Source organism: Ascaphus truei, chromosome 4, assembly GCF_040206685.1.
Source record: "Ascaphus truei isolate aAscTru1 chromosome 4, aAscTru1.hap1, whole genome shotgun sequence".
Taxonomy (NCBI): Eukaryota; Metazoa; Chordata; class Amphibia; order Anura; family Ascaphidae; genus Ascaphus; species Ascaphus truei.
Genome location: NC_134486.1, coordinates 33,165,961 through 33,188,253, shown reverse-complemented (window position 1 = coordinate 33,188,253; position 22,293 = coordinate 33,165,961). Strand labels below are relative to the sequence as shown.

The 22,293-nt window shown below is 39.9% G+C and overlaps 1 protein-coding gene across 10 annotated transcripts in view; it reads left to right on the top strand.

Annotated features, from left to right (window-relative positions):
* DISP1 (dispatched RND transporter family member 1) overlaps positions 1 to 12,502 on the top strand; it is a 148,150-nt gene extending 135,648 nt beyond the window's left edge. For all 10 annotated transcript variants that reach the window (XM_075595546.1, XM_075595542.1, XM_075595543.1 and 7 more), the window contains one exon: positions 8,892 to 12,502. In XM_075595546.1, coding sequence (XP_075451661.1) covers positions 8,892 to 12,485 — 3,594 coding nt within the window. In that variant the 3' untranslated portion in view covers positions 12,486 to 12,502. The remainder of the gene's footprint in view (positions 1 to 8,891) is intronic.
* The last annotated feature ends 9,791 nt before the right edge of the window (positions 12,503 to 22,293 follow it).

Here is a 22,293-nt window from a genome sequence, read left to right as displayed (position 1 = left end):
AGTAAGATCGCAGGGAAGCCCAGGACTCAGTGTAGACACACCCACAGCGCGATGACGTCACCAACCCTACGCGTTACGTCACACAAACGCAACTTCGTCAGGGGATGTCTGATTGGTCAAGGACAGCCAATGAAATAGGCTGAGTGATGTAAAGCTATTCTTTAACCAAATTACTGATTCACCAAAAAACGGAGGTTTGCAACATCAAAAAAACACATACATTATAAAATTGACACAACAATTCAGCAATATTTGTGTTGATCACATCATACACTAAGAATAACCCAACAAATTTATTAAATGAATTTAATCTCTACTAATACTAAACAGTACCAGAAAGATAGCCTACTGATTCTAATCTAACATTCATCGAATATGAAAAAATAAACCATATATAATTGGAACCTATATCTATAATTAATCTAAGCTAACATATACTAAACCCTATCACATAGCTCAAATAGATATAACCATTTTATAGCTCCCTGTGTGTGATGGGAACAACACAACACCAATAATTTATACAATAAATAATAAAAAAATGTATTTTGCAATATAAATAAAAATACAAATAAAGAAAAAATATATAACATATATATATATCAAAAATAAAAAATTGTAAATAGTTGATATACTTATTATTAAATATTTAATAAATCAAGAATAATATGATAATAAAAAATGTACCAGTGCTAAAAATTAATACAGATAACCTGGATTGACTGAGAACTAAACACCTATTTAATTATTGCGTGGAAATTGTACTACAAAGGAAAACCCCTCCAGAGGCACAGAACCCTATCTAATCAACACATTGGAGTATTTATCAGACAGGGGGAGAAGAATCTATATAGTAACCTGAGCAGTAAGGCAGAGAACAGCAAGACAAGAACACTAAACCAGTGTGCTTGTATCCAAGCACGCATTTAGACCCTTGGGCGAGAGTGTACCGAGAGAATAAATCCAAAAAGATTCTCTCATACATAGTGTTTTAAATCTATCCCCACCCAACTTGGTACTGGGGATACTCTCTATACCCATAATAGTAAGTCCCCTATGGTCCTTAGAATGCACTTGGGCAAAATGACGAGGAACACACATATATATATATATATATATCACACACACCACACACACACGTTACCTCATGGGGCTAGCATTCCAGGGGTCTCATGACGTAGTAGCTATGACGTAATCTAATTGCTTTTTTTTTATAAGGGAGATATCAGAAAGAGGACGGTTTGATCATGTGATCTCTTCCGAGAACGGGGTCATGAGGGCCCGTGGCACTTTGGTGCCACAGCCCCTCCTACACTCAAGGTTCAATGTTCAACTTGTGGTTTTTAAAGGTGCAGTTGCACTGCAAGCATTAGATTTATGTTTGTCCCTTTTGCTGCCAGAGGGACTGGAAACACATTGTTCTGCAATGTCACAGGCCTCTCTGGTAGTGCAAAGGTTCATGGGTTAAGTCTTAGTACCCAGTGGTTTGCACAGTAGAGGTTCCAGAAAACTCAGAATGTGCATGTCCCCAACTATGTGAAAATACACAAATTGATAAGGAGATGGTAATAATTAGAATAGCAGAAATACATAAAGGTATTAAAGTTAGATGGCTATCAAATATTAAATTAGCTGTGAAATATGAGGAAAAAAAGGAAATACGAAACAACCACAGAAATACTAGAACCATGTGGGGTTGGGTGATAACTAAATACTTCCTACAATAATGATATGCAGAGCTCGACAAATGCACTCGCCCGCACACCACAGGCGAGAGCATTTTGGCCGTTGTCAAGTGCTTACCTGCAGCGTGGTGCGGCGATCTCCGTCTTCTCCCCTGCAAATTGTAATGTTTCCCTTGCAGGTCCGTAAAAAATGGCCAAGCGGCGGCAAGTGACGCCGTGACGTCACGAGGCGCCACGTTACGTGACGTCACAGCGTCCCATTGCCATGGCAACGCAGCATCATTTGTTGCCACCCGGCCATTTTTTCAGGACCTGCCAGGGAAACATTACACTTTGCACGGGAGAAGACGGAGATCGCCGGACTCAGTCGCCGGTAAGACTCATGAGGGGGGGGAGGAGGGTGATGGAGTTACTTTTGTGGGGAACGAGTAACTTTTGTGGGGGGGGGGTGAGTTACTTTTGCCCTAGTTTGTCGAGCCCTGACGATATGAAGTAATTTATCGCGATACAAATCTAAAGTCATCAGAAACGGTTCCAGGTCATTTATTGTAAAATATAATTAATGCATTTCATTCTTAATAAATGTAAAAAAGCAAGTACGTTTTTAAATTTCACAATTGAAACCTCCACCCACATGCACATCATCAGCCTCAACTCCTGCACTCATTTACAGTAAGTGGCTTAAGGGGCATTGGGAAGGAGATGGGGACTAGGGGGCTTTGGGAAAGAGGAAGAGTTCAAATTACCAGGAGGAGGATTCCTTCAATCTGCAGCATGTGAATGTCACAGAGCTTCCCGCCCCCATACTGCTTCCATACAACAGCAGTAACACGGCTGGAAGGGAGAGTATCTGCAAGCTCCATTACTGCTACCGCTGCAGCTTCAAACATGGGACCCCACAGCCAGCAGATGGGAATACCACGGTAATAAACAATGGTATCAAGTTGCCGTCCATTTTTATTATATCGGTATTGCTATGCTACCGGTTTATTGCCCAACCCTAGTGCCATGCTTACTGTAGTTTAAAAAAAAAAAATGTTATGCAATTAAAAATACCACTTATGAGCACATTTACATGTCTGACAGGTTCACAGCCCTGCCCTTTCCCTATTATCGCTCGACACAGTGCTTCCGCTGCAGCCAGGGATTCTGGGTAATGACATGCCAATGAGCACTCCCCGTCAGTGGCGGAACTAACATATGTGCAGCCCGTTTGGTTGCACTAGGGATCCCCACCTTTAGGGGCCCATCTTAACGTGCTGGGATGCTGTTACTACCCTTACTTTAGCAGCCAGCACAGCGTTCCTGCATTTCTAAAGGCCCCCTTCTCTGCACCACTCCTCCCGCAGCCCTACCTGTGGTGCGGGGTCTTACCAGGTGGCAGAAGAGCCCTCCTGAAAAGGCATAGTGGATAAGATGAGAGAGATTTTCTCTCTATTTGTGTGAGGATTCTGATTACGATACGTGTTTACGGTTCTTGTTGTTAAAAGCTTTACTGCTTACACAGACACTAATCTGAATGTGCGCATAGAACACATTTACTAATATTTAACGTATCGGCGGTCTTATAAGAATTACCGACCACGAACCCTATTTTTTAACTCGTTCTCTTTTTCGGAAACCAAAGAAACCTTATGATCATTATATATAATAGAAGCATTCGGATATCGGTCTGAAAATAGTCAAGACGTTAATTTATTCTTGTAAGGCAGGGGCGCACAAACTTTATTTACTGCGCCCCCCCCCCCCCCCCGCCTGCTCTCCTCTGTCGATGCGCCACCCCATCCCTTATCTCGTGCGGCGTCGTGTCACGTGACCCGCGGCGTCATTTGATGTCACGTTACAGTGGCAACTGTGTCACATGAAAGCCGTCTGAACCTCGGTAAGTAGAGGTTGCAGAGGCCTCGCGCGGTCCCCCGGCATTTAATTTAAATGCCTTGGGGAAGAGCGCAGGACCTCTGCAACCGCCCGTGCCCCCCCCCCCCCCCCCCAAAAAAAAATATTGCGCCCCCCAGTTTGCGCACCGCTGAAGGGGTAAATTAATACAATCTCTTAAGCTCTGCATCCTTTTTAAAACACAAAAAGACACATCTTGTCAAATATATTCTGTGACGACCCAATTGACAGCCACAGTTGTAGTACATTTCATTCCAGCCTGCGGGAATACATTTTTATAGCTGTTTAATATTCAAAGGCCTCTAGTGGCATTCTCACTAATGAAATTCAGATGTCCAAAGATTCCTAGTTTTCGATCACTGAAGGACACATGTTAAAAAAAACTGCTCGGGCCTTACTAACTATTATAGTTCAAATTGAGCAATAAAAATGCTCATTAAAGTGGTCCGTTGAGTTTTAATCTATTTATAGTAGACATAATGTCCTAAGCAAGCATTGGACAAACACATGTGCACAAAGTTTTCTAGATCAGTGTAATTCGACATGGCCTCTATATTAGAAGCTGGTAAAAATGACTTGGCTGAACACACTGCCTATGTTACTTTGCAGTATTATTACCTCTTCAAAATGTTTGTTATACTTTTAGATGAGCAGTTTAGAACTTTGCTGAAAATTATAATTTTATGGACGAGGTTTAAAGGAAAGAATTACATGACATTCCAACTAAATTAATGGCATTTGCCAAGTCATCAAAAATATGGAAGATATAGTATACAGTATTTTAAACCACCTTACCAGATGAAGCTGGATTGAAAAGTAGTTGTTGATCCAATAAAAGGTACAAAACAACCTATTTTTTACCTTGAAATAAGTGACTACTGCACCTAGCATTATCTCGTTATGCAATCATGTATCTCTTTAAAGGTGGTCACTCCTAGTACCAAAATCAAGTAATGATCGGGAGATTTTTAAAGATGCAGTTTTGAGCTCGCCTTTCAGGAATAAAAGACAATTTATCATTTAAAAGACCATGGGAGAAGGAGTGGCTTAGTGAGTCAAGACACTGACACTGACTCTGTAAACTGTGACACAGAATTTAAAGCAGATGAACCTGGTTAAATTCCTCAGGCACCAAAAACCTAGATTGTAAGATCTGGGCAGGAACTGTCTGTAAAAATGATGTGCTGCGTACTGCACTATACAGTAATTGTGAAGCGGTATGAGTCCCATTGGGAGAAAAGTGCTATTTGAAATAAAGTTATTATAAAATTCATATTTAAACATCATTGAGCAAAGGGGGGAGGGGGGAAATAGGTGTTTGTAGACAGAACATCTATATACACCTAGTTTGGGAAATATTGTACAGGGTTTCGTGCTGGGAATTGATGACTTTTTCTAAATTGCACACCTGTAAATATTTACGTCCTGAATGCTTGTACACATGGTAAACAAAAACGTAGGCAAAGAGGCAACCTCTCCTCCTTCCTATCCCCTGAAAAGCAGGCACATTAACATTTACAGTGATGTCCTTGTGGGGACAGGTTGAGGACGTGTTCCCTTTGATAGTGCACTCTACCTCTAGTACAATATAGGAACTTAACTATAAATCACTGGGAAGAGATGGTTTCCCATCTCCACTGATACAATAATATTTATTTAAACAAGAAAATTTGCTGGAAGCACCTTAAATTACTAAATGTAAAAAATCCAAGAGCATAATAATTGAAATGTTAAATGTGTGTTACACTATTCTATATTATATTAGAACTAGAAAGTTATTTTATCTGGCAGGAATTCTGGCGTTCTAGCATAATTAAACTCTAACCAGATTCAAGTCCCAGCTAAAATGGGACAACATTGGAATGTTGTGCAATCCCATTAAGGACATTTTGATGTATTAAGTGTCTTGAGGTTTTTTTTTCTTTGTTAAAGTCAAAGAAAATTAAAAAAAAATGTATTTGTTACAAAAATAAAACATATTGTTTTATTTAAAGGTTTCTATTGGTCTTTAAAATTCCAGTACCACTTTACTCTGTAACTTTAGGTCTAAAGACATTCTTTTATATTTACATAATCTGTCTGTTATTTCTATTTTCCCAGCTACTCTAGCAGTGTTACTTTATGCATCCTTCAAATAAGCAAAGCGTTTTCTGTGCAGTTTTGTATGTTTTCATGGCTTGTAAATCAATTAAGCATTTTTCATTTTCGTTCCAATATCAAGTATATTTTACTCGAACCCCGTTTAATGAAATGTGCCCGTTTGTCATTTACAATGTATGTCATTATTATATAAATGTATCAATGCCATAAGTAAGATAGTGTGTCCACCAGGTCATTTAAAAAAAAAAAAAAAAAACCTGTTAAATGTGTCTCAAATATTGGTATGTCCAAGTACATGCCTGACCTCACACTGCTTCTTTTATTATGAAGTCTTTACTCAGGCTCCTATGATAAACTCAAGGGTTGCATTACACTTTTCATAAAGGCAGCTGGTTCTAGGCTGTTTGATAAACCTGGAATGTTCTGGAGCAGACATACAATGTGTGCAAAAGGACCGCTTACAATGCTCTCACCACTGTGAGCGCCTTGTACATTGAACTTGTAATGCAGGGGCGCACAAAGTTTTGGGGTATTTAAACTTTATACTTATTACCATATATGTTTTGTTAGTTGGATGTAGCATTGGGCACTCCTGTCTTTTGTTGTAATGAATAAAGCAAGCAAGGGTTTCACTTAAAAACAGTACATCTTGGAATGTTATCTGTGACTGAAATTATATATATATATATATAGATATAGATATATATATATATATATATATATATAATCAAAAAAATAAATAGATGATACCGTTCTGTGGCTAACGAAATGCTTTTATTTGTGCGAGCTTTCGAGATACACTGATCTCTTCTTCCGGCTATCTTAAAAGGGCGAGACGAGATCTCAAAGTAATAAATAAATACAATTCAAATAGTGGTGAGCAGTGTGGACTGCTGCTTTATTTGGCTCATTAATATTCTTGAGCTTCAAGAACACAACGTCCTTAACGACTGTACAGTGATACTGCTAGTCTCTGATTAGGTATATATTACAATTATAGTTGGGTAATAGTTCGATCTGACTCAAAGCAATCATTAAATTAAATATTGCTTGTTTGTAATTGTAAATATTGGAATGTAAACATTTATACAACAAAAGACAGGGGTGCCCAATGCTACCTCCAATTGACAAAACATATAAAGTTTAAATACTTCAATAATAATAATATTTACTTGGTTATTTAGTAAAACCCTTTGGCCAAAGCGTCATAAGCCTGCATACCATGTCAAGGTATAACCAAAATGAATGCAGGTCCTACACTAGACTGTAGTGTTTTGTCAATTGGATGTAACATTGGGCACCCCTGTCTTTTGTTGTATACACTTGCCACGCACAGTAGCACTCTTTTTGACATAAATATATATTCATGATGTGGTGGGTGTAGGAGTTTGAGCTAGCTGGGAATGTGTGTTAATGTAAACATTTACCTTCATTTCTTTACGGGTTGTATTTTCTTTTAAATCCTAATAAGATTGAGAACCACTGTAGTAGTAAAGATTAAATCAATCGCACATGATTAAGTTGACTCTGCCATTGAAGCATTTCGGGGGGGGGGGGGGTTGCAGCCCCATCATCAGGTGCACATAGTGAGACGGGGCCGAGACCCCCAAAACATTGTGCTATCATTTCCTCGGCCAAATAAATTCAACATGAAAATTTAAAAGCTTCAATAGCAGAATCTGATTAATTCTGTGCAACAAATGTCATCTCTATTATTGCAATTTGTGGTGTATCACGGATCCTGACGTACATCCAGTTTGCAAAGTTACATTGATTTCAGCTACATAGGCAAAGGTGCCACACACACACACACACACATACACACACTGTACTATCCAGAATGAAATGCATTGCTACATTGTTTGAGCTTTTTCGGACACCTCCATTTGATGATTTTGTTTTTCTCACTTATTCCTTATGTATATATGTATGTCTTCATATAGTGCCTTTACTGTACATAGCACTTCACAGCTGTAATACATGTGACAATCATATAAATAGCAAATTATACAAATAACAGATCATGGGAATAAGTGCTTCACACATAAAAGTAACATGTAGGGAAAAGTCCCTGCTCCGAAGAGCTTACAATCTAATTAGTAGGTAGGAAGAACGTACATAGACAGTAGGAGGGTGTTCTGGTAAGTGCATCTGCAGGGGGCCAAGCTTTATGTATCAGGTGTATATTATTAGCCGCGGAGCTACTCGTATGCTTCGTTAAGCAGGTGTGTTTTAAGGTGGGTCTTAAAGGTAGATAGAGAGGGTACTAGTCGGATATTGGGTGGAAGGGAATTCTAGAGGTGTGGAGCAGTCAGTGAGTGGGAGAGGTTTAAGGCGGAAGAGGGCTTTAGATACAAAGAAGAGAGAAGGCATCCTTTAGCAGAACGCGAGAGTCGGGATGGTATATAGCGAGAAATTAGGGCTGAGATGCAGTCCTCAACTGTGGAATCATTGCAGCAAGTGGAAAAGTCTACTGCAATATGTTAAATCAATATTCTCCTAAAGCCATTCTATAAAAAAAAATAAGTGTGTGCCACGTTTGTCTTTTGCTGGGTGTGATATGCTGGATTTATTTATTTTTCGTCATTTGTAGCTTTAATCAGAAATTATTGACAGATGTTTGTCGTAAGTCACTTTGCCAAGTTAAGTGAAACGTTGATGTAATGGGATTTTTTTTTTTTTTTTAACTGCTAAACATACAAAGTTTCAGCTATTTAACTAAGATGAATACTGTTCAGCGACCTAACTGCATAAGGAGACCTTCCTCAGCAGGTGGCCCTGAAAATAACATCCAGACTCCAATATATACAGTAGAAATGAGTGGAGAGAGGAGGTGGAACCGAGGAGAAATAAAACCTGGGGAGGAAATGAGCCTGATAAGGAGAGGGGAAATAAGCCTGATAAGGAGAGGGGTAAAGAGTAAAAGGAGGAGTGGATTTATTTCAAGGAGGAACAATGTTTCGGTGCAAAATGTTGATTCTTCTTTAAATACGTGTGTGTGTGTGTGTGTGTGTGTGTGTGTGTGTGTGTGTGTGTGTGTGTGTGTGTGTGTGTGTGTGTGTGTGTGTGTGTGTGTGTGTGTGTGTGTGTGTGTGTGTGTGTGTGTGTGTGTGTGTGTGTGTGTGTGTGTGTGTGTGTGTGTGTGTGTGTGTGTGTGTGTCTACAACTCTTCCATATTTTTACATTCCATTTTTTTCTCTCTTCCTACAGATTAGATCCCACCCACAGTTTGCTGACCTTTGCCAGCGTGCCACTGCTGATTCCTGTTGCCCCAGCTGGACACTAGGCAACTACATTGCTATTCTAAATAACAGATCATCGTGTCAGACAATTGTAGAACGGGATGTTTCTCATACACTAAAGTTGCTTCGTACGTGTGCCAAATACTATTACAACGGGACTTTGGGAGCAGATTGCTGGGATATGGCCGCCAAGAGGAAGGACCAGCTGAAGTGTACAAATGTGCCTCGTAAATGTACCAAGTACAATGCAGTATACCAGATTCTTCACTACTTGGTAGATAAAGATTTTTTAAGCCCAAAGACTGTTGAGTATGCGATACCAGCTTTAAAGCATAGCATGCTTTTCTCACCCACGGAAAAAGGAGAATCTATGATGAACATTTATCTGGATAATTTTGAGAACTGGAATTGTTCTGATGGTATAACCACCATTACAGGAATTGAGTTTGGAATCAAACACAGCTTATTTCAAGACTATCTTTTAATGGATACTGTGTATCCGGCAATCGCCATTGTCATCGTTTTGTTGGTCATGTGCGTGTACACTAGATCCGTGTTTATCACGCTGATGACCATGTTTGCCATAATTAGTTCACTGATTGTTTCATATTTTCTCTATCGTGTAGTATTTAACTTTGAATTTTTCCCCTTCATGAACCTCACTGCACTAATAATTCTCGTTGGAATTGGGGCAGATGATGCCTTTGTCTTGTGTGACGTCTGGAACTACACCAAGTTTGATAAACCTCATGCAGAAACGTCTGAAACTGTGAGCATCACTCTGCAACATGCTGCTCTTTCTATGTTTGTCACCAGCTTTACAACCGCAGCTGCCTTTTATGCAAACTATGTCAGCAATATCACCGCAATCCGATGTTTCGGTGTGTATGCTGGCACAGCCATATTGGTAAATTATGTTTTAATGGTTACGTGGCTACCCGCAGTAGTTGTTCTACATGAACGGTATCTTCTCAACATTTTCACTTGCTTCAAAAATAACCAACAGCGACCGTATAATAAGAAAAACTGCTGGAATGTAATGTGCCAGAAGATACACAAGCTTCTGTTTGCATTTTCGGAAGCATCAAGGATATTCTTCGAGAAAGTATTGCCATGCATTGTAATCAAATTTCGATATATTTGGCTGCTCTGGTTCCTTGCCTTAACCATTGCTGGCGCATATATAGTATGTGTTAATCCAAAGATGAAACTGCCTTCATTGGAGCTTTCTGAGTTTCAGGTGTTTCGGGCCTCTCACCCCTTTGAACGTTACGATGCAGAGTACAAAAAGATTTTCATGTTTGAGCGCGTTCATCATGGGGAAGAGCTCCACATGCCTATAACAATAATTTGGGGTGTTTCCCCAGAGGACAACGGGGATCCTCTGAATCCTAAAAGCAAAGGAAAACTGAAGTTGGACAGTAGTTTTAATATTGCAAGTCCGGCATCGCAATTGTGGATTTTGCATTTTTGCCAAAAGTTAAAAAACCAAACATTTTTCTATCAAACTGATGAACAGGACTTCACCAGTTGCTTTATTGAGACGTTTAAACAGTGGATGGAGAATCAAGACTGCGATGAACCCGCGCTTTACCCATGTTGCAGCCAGTCAGGCTTTCCATATAAACAAGAAGTTTTTGAGCTCTGTATTAAGAGGGCAATTATGGAGCTTGAAAGAAGCACTGGTTTTCATTTAGACAGCAAAACCCCAGGTCCAAGGTTTGACATCAATGATACAATCAGAGCTGTAGTCCTGGAATTTCAAAGTACTTACCTTTTTACGTTGGCTTATGAGAAGATGCACCAGTTCTACAAGGAGGTTGATGCGTGGATTGCAAATGAACTTCAGTTTGCACCTGATGGCCTCAGTAATGGATGGTTTGTGAGCAACCTAGAATTTTATGATCTACAAGACAGTCTTTCAGATGGAACTCTGATTGCCATGGGATTGTCCGTTGCTGTTGCATTTAGCGTAATGCTTCTTACAACTTGGAACATCATTTTAAGTCTTTATGCAATTGTTTCAATAGCTGGTACCATATTTGTTACAGTGGGTTCTCTGGTCCTCCTTGGATGGGAACTAAATGTATTAGAATCTGTCACTATATCTGTTGCTGTGGGTTTATCTGTGGATTTTGCCGTACATTATGGCATTGCATATCGTCTGGCCCCAGATCCAGACAGAGAAGGAAAGGTGGTCTTCTCCCTAAGCCGCATGGGTTCTGCTATAGCCATGGCTGCATTGACCACCTTTGTAGCTGGAGCAATGATGATGCCCTCTACAGTTTTAGCCTACACCCAGCTAGGTACCTTCATGATGCTAATCATGTGCATCAGTTGGGCTTTTGCAACTTTCTTTTTTCAATGTATGTGCCGATGTCTTGGTCCCCAAGGAACTTGTGGTCAGATACCTTTGCCCCAAAAATTGCAGTTTAAAGCTTTTTCTCAAGCTTTAGCTTCAGGCAATGTAGAAAGAGGACAGAACAAAACTCATCATGCCAATAAGTATCAATTGGACACAAGAGGTACGAAACCAGAAGTCGAGCATGAGCATTATGAATTGGAGCCTTTAGCATCACACAATTGTAGCACATCAGAGAAGACTGCATATGAAGAAACACATTTCGCAGAGTTCTGCAATGAAATAACACAGAATGCACCTGCACCTACATGTTTGCCATACCGCACTGTGGAAATTAGCCAGTGCATCAGTAATGAAATCTGTCGTACACATACACCTGTGGACCAACAGACATGCCAGTTGGTCTCTCAAAATAGACAATGCAGATGCCCAGATGCATATAAACAGGAGTGCTTAACTTGCACCACTCAATCATGTCAACAGTTCAGCAAATGTATGTGCTGTCAAAGTGTGCTAACTGGAAAAATAATGCAGATCCCAAATCCTATGGCAGCTAACAATGCTGTGCAGCAACCTACTGAATCTCATGTTCACCAATGTAGCTGTGTATCAATGCGACTACAAAGGCCCATCATGCAGACTTCTCTGCCTAGGAACTTCTTTCTTCATTCAGTGCACCAAGTTCAAACACATGAAATAAACAAGACACAAATGCACAGTCTTCACAGCACAGAGGAGAATGGGAGAACTTTGCCAAAGGCAGCATACTCCTCTCCCTTTATCTGCCAATGTGCTGGCTCACTAATTAAACCATCTTCTTTTGTAATTAGTTCTGAGAAGACTTTGCACCTCAAAAACCAAAATGAACTTCAAAGCAACAAAGAAAGGGATTTGTGTGATACAAAAGTATGTGCGAATGAAACAAATAGCACTTCTGTACTGCAGCATAAAAACAACACAGATCAGAGTGCATCACAGTCTAACCTTACTTTGAATGTTAATTATGGAAACCAAAATAATCAGAATTTAACATTAAACAGTACACCCGGAAAGGCTGTTCATGAACTGTGCCATGAGAAAAGAGATATAACTGTTTTGGTTAAGTGCAATTCTTTTGATTGTCCAATGCCAAACATTGAAGCCAACGTGCCTGCTGTATTAAGAGTTTTAGAACTACCAAGTGAAAGTTTATGTCAATAAAACACTATAGAATTGTACATCTTGTGGTGGTTTGTTTTTAATTACTTTATTCAGTTCTAATCTCCATCCAAGGAATGCATTAGTGCATCATATTTATGGGACTGCCAGATAGTTTGTCCATTAAGCTACATTTTCCTCAGATCATTAGCCGGGCCAATTTTTCGCAATCTGGAAAATGAAAAAATATATCGTGCCCAGCATTTTAAATCTCAAACTTGCCAATACTGCACAGAAATAATTAGCTTCAAAGCATTTATTTAAGCAGCCGTTATTATTTTAGTCATTTAACACCTTCAGTGTTGGAGAGAACATATGTTAAAGGAGCAACACATGAAAAATCCTGTTTTCTGTAAATAAATCAGTTCTGTAGTATTGGATAATACTGTGCATTTTTTTTAAACTAATGCCATTTTTGTTATTGTTTAATGTACTGATCATCTGTTGGTTGCCACAGCAACCATTTATTAAGTCACATCCACTCTCTTTTGAGACAGGCTCTCACACACCACCTTTTTGGAGCTCTGCACTTCGGCAACAAAGTATCACAAACCGATCTATTGCGGTGTTCCAAATAGCAGACTGTCCATTATTCTGGAAGATGCAACAAAAATGTGTTTCACTTGGTAATATAATGTTACGTATCGGCTGCAGCATTTCACAGACTGCAGCATAGTCAGAAGACGGCCATTTCGCTAGGCACACAATCAAACATTGCCAGTTTAGGTAAGAATGTAGAATTATACATTGTCACATGATTTACATACAGTATAAAAATAAGAAAACAAGAAAAAAAAGGGATTGTAGTATTGCTGCTTTTAATCCATGTGTAGGAATTTCTTTTTTTTTTTTTTTTTTAGAGTTTCAGGTTTTTAGGTTCTTTCACCCTTTTGTTTCAATTTTTTTATTGGTTTTCATAGGGATGCACAACTTGTACTGTAACAATTTTCAGAAGAGTTTTTTATAGCTTTTGCTTAATACAGAACATTGATCAGGAGTTAGTGCCAGAACACAAGCTACACAACCTGTACTTCTACTCCGTGCTCCATTAATCATAAACTCACTTACAGTATTCAACTTATAAGGCAGAGATAACCTTTTATATCCCTGAGCCGCTGCTCAAAAGAATAGAAAAGAAGGGGAGGAGGGAAGGGGACGGGGAGGAGTTCAGGAGCTTGGGATGAAGGGGCAGGAAGGAGGGGGGAATAAGCCCCCTCCTCTCCCGACCCACACTCTCCAGGCCTCTAGTTATTGCTGTAACTTCTTAGGAAATGTACACATTATTTTTCCGTTCGTTTCTATCTTTCACCCTTTTGAACCCTGATGCGCAGTGTACAAAAAAATGTCAGGTCTTTATTATGGGGTCTAGTTTTACATGTCTAATGACGTATGATCATCTAGGTAATGTAGGATTTTGCTAAAGCTAGACGGTAGCTTTTATATTGCAAGTTCAGTATCACAGTTCTGAAATATGCATTTTTGTAAAAAAAAAAAAAACCCTTTCTATGTAGCTGACAAACAAGGACTTCATCAGCTGTTTTAGTGACTTTTTAACTTAATTGAATATGACCACTGATGAGCCTGAAATGTACGCATAACCATGACAGATTTTTCCATTCGCGAGCTTCAGGTCAGGTGAAGATGGACCACGTAAACAAAAACCTTTTTGTTACCATTTTAGTCAAAATAACTAATTATACTTATTTTTTTCTTAATGTTACTTTTGTGGCCTTATCCAATAACTGACAAGTCTCCCGTGTAAAGTAATAATACAGCATTGCCTCAAATTCCACATTCAATTAGCGAATATTGTATCCAGATCTTGGTGTTTTTACTCATACCAGCACAAGCCCAGCTGTTTTGGATCTATGAGTGTATTGATTTGTTCCTCATGTTCATTTTCTAAGGGTCTTTTGCTGATTTTAATTATTTTTTTTTTGTAAGTATGCTGCACATTGCTCAAAAGTATCCACACATTACTTATCTTCATTTAGAATATTACAATTAATTTACCTGCTTAATGGCTTAAAAATACCGTGTTTGTTTTTTCCCAACCAAATTAAATTGCCATACATTGTCAGATTTGTGAAATGCTAGTTTCAATCTGTTTCTGGGAATAATGCTACTTAATTGTTTCAGAGTGTCTGGTGGCGAAGTGTACCTTGTTTACGTAAGCATAGAAGCATGGTTACAGACCTTTAGTTACACCTCTACATATAGATTACTTCTATTCAATTATTTCTACCAATCGACATATAATATCTGCTTCATATTTTCCATACATTCGTTTTGATGTCTTGTTTGGGTCTCTTGCTTTGATTTATGTTCTTAAGCACAGATGCACCCTGTATCCTGTTTGCTTTTGTTTTGAAACTAGCAGAGACTTTGTGTGAAGATCTCTTTTGAGATCTGACTTCCTTTAAATATGCATTCTGTAGAATGTTTTCATTGAATGCGGCACACCCCCTTTCTGGCCTCTTCCTAACATGTCCCACTGTACACCAATACAATACTGTCCACTTTTTGAGATGATAGATTCATGTTTTTTTTTTTTTTAAAGTCTTCCACAATTTCCTCCGTTTTACACACTCCCCAAACAACTCACTATAGAGTGAGTGTCAGAATTGAATCCAACGGCACATGTCATTGGCTTGATTTTGATTTTGATTTTTGGCTAAAATCTGTACTTTCTGTTGAAATCTTGACACAAAAGAGCAATAGTGGCTGTAACTATTTTATGGGTGGGTGTTCCATACATTTGGGAATAACCAAAATGGGTGTGCCTTTCCCTGTATCTGCAAATAAAAATCTCTCTTGTGAGCACGCTCACATGTTTCATACAGGTCTGCAAACCTGTTTTTCGCCATTACCTCCTAGCACAGCGGTGTGCAAACTGAAGGGCACAAGACTTTTTGGTGGGGTGCAGCATTTACAGAGACCCCGCGCTGAGAGCGCGAGGCCTCTGTAATTTGCTTACCCGGCTTCAGTCCACGTGTTCCCATGGCAACACTGCATCATTTGATGCCCGTTGCCATGGAGACACGGCCTCAAATGACGGGGCGGGTCACGTGGCTTGAACCCGCGGCGTCATTTGACGCTGCATGGGGGCGCGACACCGGAGATCAGGCAGGGGGACGCAGCGCAGGAAGTTTGCGCACCCCTGTCCTAGCATACATACAATGATTCCAATGCAGCCAGGGACACTGGCAAATGACATGCAAATGAGCAGTGTCTATCTGCCTAACTAAAGGATCTACTTGTACAAAAATGTTTCTTCTTCGCAGGGTTCTGTTTAATTAGTAGTGGTGATATGATTAGTACATTAAAAACCTTTAATCACATATAAAATGATGTTGTAAAGAGGGACAAGGTAAACATAGTCCAGGACCAGTCCCTATTGGCAAACCAAAGAATCTTCCTGCAAACAAATACACGGAAGATAAATTCAGATAGCACTACATCAAAACGCAGTGGGCCAAATGGCAAAGGTAGTCACCCATATTAACCTACAGAAAAGGTACTAATCCAGATAGTGGATGTCCTTATGTCTAAAAAAAAATCAGCATCATTTTATATGTGATTAAAGGTTTTTAATGTACTAATCATATCACCACTACTGACGCACCTGAGTGCATTCAAGGGGGAATCTTTTGTGTGTTTGTTCATAGTTATCCTCATCCCCTTTTGCACCAGATTTTGGTCTTATTAATACGCCCATCAACATTTCCCTATACCTCTGCTGATGCGGGAGCACCCCCCAGTCCCCTTCCCTTCTCTCCCATCCCTGGATTTTCTGTTTAATTACCTTTGTTTAATTTTATTACATGCTTCACTGGGCAGACACATTATCTTCTCAAGATTTGGGACAATATTGCTTTAAATACAATAACTACAGGCATACCCCGGTTTAAGGACACTCACTTTAAGTACACTCGCGAGTAAGGACATATCGCCCAATAGGTAAATGGCAGCTCGCGCATGCGCCTGTCAGCATGTCCTGAACAGCAATACCAGCTCCCTACCTGTACCGAAGTTGTGCGTAAGCGGAGAGACTATAGAGCCTGTTACAAATGCATTATTTACATCAGTTATGCACGTATATGACGATTGCAGTACAGTACATGCATCGATAAGTGGAAAAAAGGTAGTGCTTCACTTTAAGTACATTTTCGCTTTACATACATGCTCCGGTCCCATTGGGTACGTTAATGCGGGGTATGCCTGTACTGCTTTGTGGTGTTTAGAGCCTTCGTTCTTTAAATTGTTAATTTATTTAGGATAATGAATGAAAGACAGGTGTTACAAGACTAAGCATTTTCAAATGACTGCGTCTTTAATATATATTTTTTTTTAAGTGGGATTGTACTGTTTAATAAACACCACAGTATAAGGAAATAGAAATGATCAGCTTAAAAGCTCAGGAGAGACGTGGCTGAATTATGAAGTGTATGAAATTACCATTTGTGATGGCCCTTTCCTTGTATAAAGGGCTGCCATATCCGGGCTCCTATCTTAACAAGCAAGATATTTGTATTCGAGAATACTGCATCTGAACATACTTAATTGAAACCATGGTGCTAGCCATTCCAACCAGTTGCATACCATTGGTGTTCCCAGCAGGCGGTGTATTTTGACATATGGAAGAAATTTGTGTTTTTAGCTACGACCAGCAAAGCTAATTAAAGTAAGGCAACTTGATTTTATTTTTCTGTTTTTCTAAACTAGTTTTTTTTTATGAGTATAATATGTATTTTGTGGTGTTGGTGTCTCAATTTATATTAGAAAAAGAAAAGTTATTGGGGATTATTAAGGCAACACATATTTCAGTACTGCACAGTGTTCTGAAGAGCAGCCCACTAATGGAACTTCCCAATTACACATACCACATGTGCAAAAGAATAAGAGCCATATTTGTGAAGTACTTTTTCCTGCAATAAGGTACAGTCCCGCACTGGAAGTCACGTTAGAACACACAGAATCCTAAGTGATCTTTCTTTTCTTGAATTACTGCATGCGCTTAGTCATGTAACTATCCCTCTGTGCCTCATCATCCAAATAAATACGCTTGGTTTGCCAGAGATTTGGGCAATGCCAGTTTTATATAAGAAAAATAATTAGAAGAAAAGAAAAAAAAGGACATACAGTAGGTGAATTCCAAAAATGAAGTGCCTAGCTTAAAATGAACATGCTGTTATATATTATACCATCCTGACATTATTCATTAGTGTATAAATATTTAGTAGAATTTACAGGCTCATGCAATCTCACGATAATTATTTTGGTTGAGAATATGTAGCACAGTCAAATTTTACAGTCTCCCTTTTCTGCTTCATATTTGTAATTCTCATTGTTAATGTCTGGAGTCAAATCGACACCACAGGGGTTAACAGATGATTCAATTTAGGTTTCTACTTGAGGGTTAAGAGAATGCAATTAGTTATATATCACAGCAAATGCAGTGCAAAGCTTGCGTGATGTACAAGAGAGGTACAATAAAATGTAAGCTGTTTCAAATATAACTCCTAAATAACTCCAGACACCGAAGTGTTCATATATTTAAAGGGAATATTTGGAAGTGCTATATCTACAAGATATATAAAGTTGGCTGTGTTACTGCGTTAAATAAAGTCATGCAGCAAAAAAAATAAAAGTAGAATGCATAATTTTTGCTCTGGGTAACGTCAGTCATAGGAATGTAGGTACGATAAACGGCTAACGGCTAATGGCGTTGTCCCAGAAATGTTATGTTTTCTAGAGTGAATTATTTCTTCTGTGTAGAACACTTCACAGTGTAATATATTTTGCTTCCTTACATTAGGCCTCGCTGGTTTCCCCTTTCAATTTCAACCACCACACTTCTTTCTACTGTGGCAGCTTTTTCAACAAACATGAGCAAAAACGTTCCTGTTAATGGCCTCGAGTTATCAAACGGAGTGAATATCTCATTCCGTTAAAAGAAAATACGGGTGTTGTCATATAAATGAGGCTGAAGTCATGAACATTTAAAAAGTACAAATAAGCGCGACTGTCTAAGTTGTTGACCGAAACATCAATTATTATTTTTTAATGTATATTACTTTTCCATGCAATACCACTTACCAATATGATTTAAATGGGACAACATTGCAAGGATTATAAAGCAAAAACATTTGTATACATTTTGAACCATCAATTAAAATCTGCTTTTTTTTTTTAAAAGATACAACATTGAAAACATTTTTCTTATAACATGTCTACAACATTGTGGTGTATGAAGAATAATCATGTATTGACTATACAATGTGAAGACTTGCATGAATGAACATTATAATGCTTGTAGACAAAAAAAATTACATCAGCATATAAAATACTTAACAGTCCAAATCACACGAGAGACTTTTTCTAGAGAAAATATTATTTACTAGCTGAGAGACCCGGCGTTGCCCATGAGTTAAATTTCCTGCTCCCTCCTCTCCCCCCTATTTGTGTGCTCCCCCTCTCCCACCCCCCAGAGGGAGGGAGGGGGGGGGTGAATAGAGAGACAGTGGACAGGAGGGAGGGGGGAGACAGTGGACAGGAGGGAGGGGGGGGACAGTGGACAGGAGGGGGGGGACAGTGGACAGGAGGGGGGGGACAGTGGGAGGTGAGGTTGAGTGAGTGCTGCGGAGGGAGGTGAGGCCTTTTTTATAAGGGGGCTGGTAGCCATGAGTGTTTATTATAGACATAGGGTGGCTCTCACCCCACACAAAGCATGTCCGCCCACTCTGTCTGACATTGACACACCGACTGGCTATGTCTGGATTCTGACTGACCCGGCAGCGCGGGTAAATCCTGTAGCCTCTCTGATAGAGGGAGCAACAGTCACGCGCCAAGGGTGGCAAGGCGGGAGGGGGGGAGCGCGCGGACAGTGACGGGTCTTTGGGCGGGAAAACACGCACCTGATAGGAGCTGGACGGGAACAGAACGCCTCACTATTGCCAACGCCGCCATCTTATTATTATTTAGGCAAAAGCAATCTGTTGAGAAACGTTATTGCAGCAGCCGCTTGCACGCGTACATTCATATAAAATTCAAGCCATGCGTCTGATCTAACATAAATGCACTGATGAGATGTTCCAAAACAGCCTTACTTATACCCCAAAAAGGGGGTGGGCATGCACATTTCCTATGTCATTATTGGTAATACATTTGCTATATAATTTAGTCGACTAAACATAAAGAAAAGATTTTGCTGCCTGACAATCTCATCTTCCCCCTTCAAGGCTGACAGCTGTATATCTATTGACTATCTCTACAAAGACAATGAACAGATAAGAACTTGAGGGGCCCACCTCAGGAAAATAAACACAGGGTCAGCTATTACAAGGTGAAGGAGAAGGGGGAAAAAATGATTTCATATGTCTAGTCTACTACTTCACTGTTAGCCATAATATACTGTAACACAAAACATGGCTTTTCTCATAGTTATGCATATGTTGGTAATAATAAAATATTATACTTCCACAGTAGCCACTCCCACTGTGTGCATGGTGACATCACCACCAGGGTATATATTGTGGGACAGAAGATTCTAGAACTCTGGTTCCTGGAAGGGACATAACAGCCTCACAGTTAAGTAATGTACAGGCAGTCCTCGGTTATCCGACAATGCGTTACTCAAAATGGCGTTGTAAAGCGAAACGTTGTAAAGCGAAACGTTTTCCCATAAGAACACTGTTTAAATGAAAGGTTCCGTTCCTGAAGTAATTTTTAACACTAAAATACACCAAATATTTTATGCAGGCAATAAGATATGCAGCACACACATAAATTATAGTGTATATTTTGTATTATATATATAATATAACATAATAAATAATATATTCTATAGTATAATATTATATAGTATAATATTATATATATGCACTTACGACGCTTTGCAACGTTGTTTATGTGAATGTGTATATATATATATATATATATACACACATACACAACGTTGCAAAGCGTCGTAAGAGCGTTGGATAAGCCATTTTGGCGTTGTAAAAATGAATATAGGTATGCATTGCATAGCGTTGGATAAGCCATTCGTTGTAAAGCGAAGCGTTGTAAAAAATCGAGGACTGCCTGTAAATATGTTCTGTGTATAGATAGAGTTCTGTCCCGGTTTGTTGTTTTGTAGGCAGGGAAAATGTCCCCTCTAGATAATGTCCGTAGCCGTGATAGCACAGAAGTGTACTGGTTTCCACATGGAAAGCCAATGTCCTGTAGGGGCTGCCTTAGCAGTAGCCCTGGAACCTAATTGGAGCGGCCCTGATGAGAGGCCCACTGTTGCCTCCGAAACAGCGCCTTTATGAGAAGTCTGCTATACAAGTAGTACAGGACTAAGTGAAGATCCACTGCTCCCCAAATGCCCTGGGCCTTGGCTGTATCCTTCATCCAGACTCTGCTTCTTCATCCCATATCTCCCTCTATCTGCCTCAAGGTGTCTCCTCTGCTTCCACTCCACCAGCATCTGCTCAAACCCATCCCTTTCATTCAACATTAGAGGAATGAAGACCAATTTTTGGATAAATATAGCTTGTAACACACTGCTAATGCCACTCTATAGTAGGTGATGATTTGCGGCATTTACGTAAAGGAATTATCGCCAGTCATCACTGTTTGACTCCCACGTGTACATCCTTTTCAGAACTTCGTATCGGAAGTGTGGTCATTTTAACACTTTCATATCTATGTTCTCAAAAATGTGGTATTTTCATGCGGTAACACGATGACATTGATGCACCTTACAAATTATTTGTCGTATGCCAGTTTGACTCGGGGAGAGAATCAAAAGGGTGCCGCAGGGTTTCCCCGATCTCCCAGAGCAGGGTAGTTGCTAGGGGCTGGGCAGTTTCCTGTATCCTGATTGGCTGCTTTATCCAGCTGCACCATGTGAATGCGTAATGCTAAAGACCACAACAGTGAGATGGGTAAATGAGTGAATAACCTCGTGGGGGGACCCCTAAATATAAACTTGATAGGAGACAGGTACTGGGTTGCAAATACTGGATAATGAGCTCACTAATAAGTGACACTGATTAAACAATAAAACCAGGAGCGATAAGTATAATCACACCCTAAGATGTACCAAATGTCTTAATAAAGTCCTGAGCAGGAAAACCTGTAGCAAGCGGTTAACTCGCTCTGAGTGCTGCAACGTCCATGTGATCCGCAGGTAAGGGGTCCCCAGGTGTGCTTCCGTCCGAAGGGTAAACTGATAGAGAGGAAGAGAACTGGCAGAGCACTACTGTATATCCAGAAAAAAGTAGAGAGGAGGGTGTGTATCCCATAAAAAAGTTATTTATTGGTCATGGAAAAAAGGGCAATGGAGAGCCCCACCAACGTTTCACGTTTCTCAGAGCGCTTTCTCAAGGTATACATATCACAACTTTGTGTACACACACACACACACACACACACACACACACACACACACACACACACACACACACACACACACACACACACACACACACACACACACACACACACACACACACACACACACACACACACACACACACACACACACACAATCAACCAATACTCACAGCCCCAGTGTGGCGCGCCCTCTCTAATTGCTAATAATCTCCTGATGTGTGCATATATGTTGTGTCTGTGCACAGGGCTGACGACGACTAGCCCTGCCCCTAGCTACCAATCCGGAGGCATATGAGGTCTGACAGCCCCCAGTGGTATGCGCTTGCGCAGTAACCAATTGAGGGAAAGTCCTCTATGTCAATGGAGGACGCGGGGGAGGTATGTCATCATAATGCCCTAAGTGCGCACGTCACTGGGGTTCCGAGTG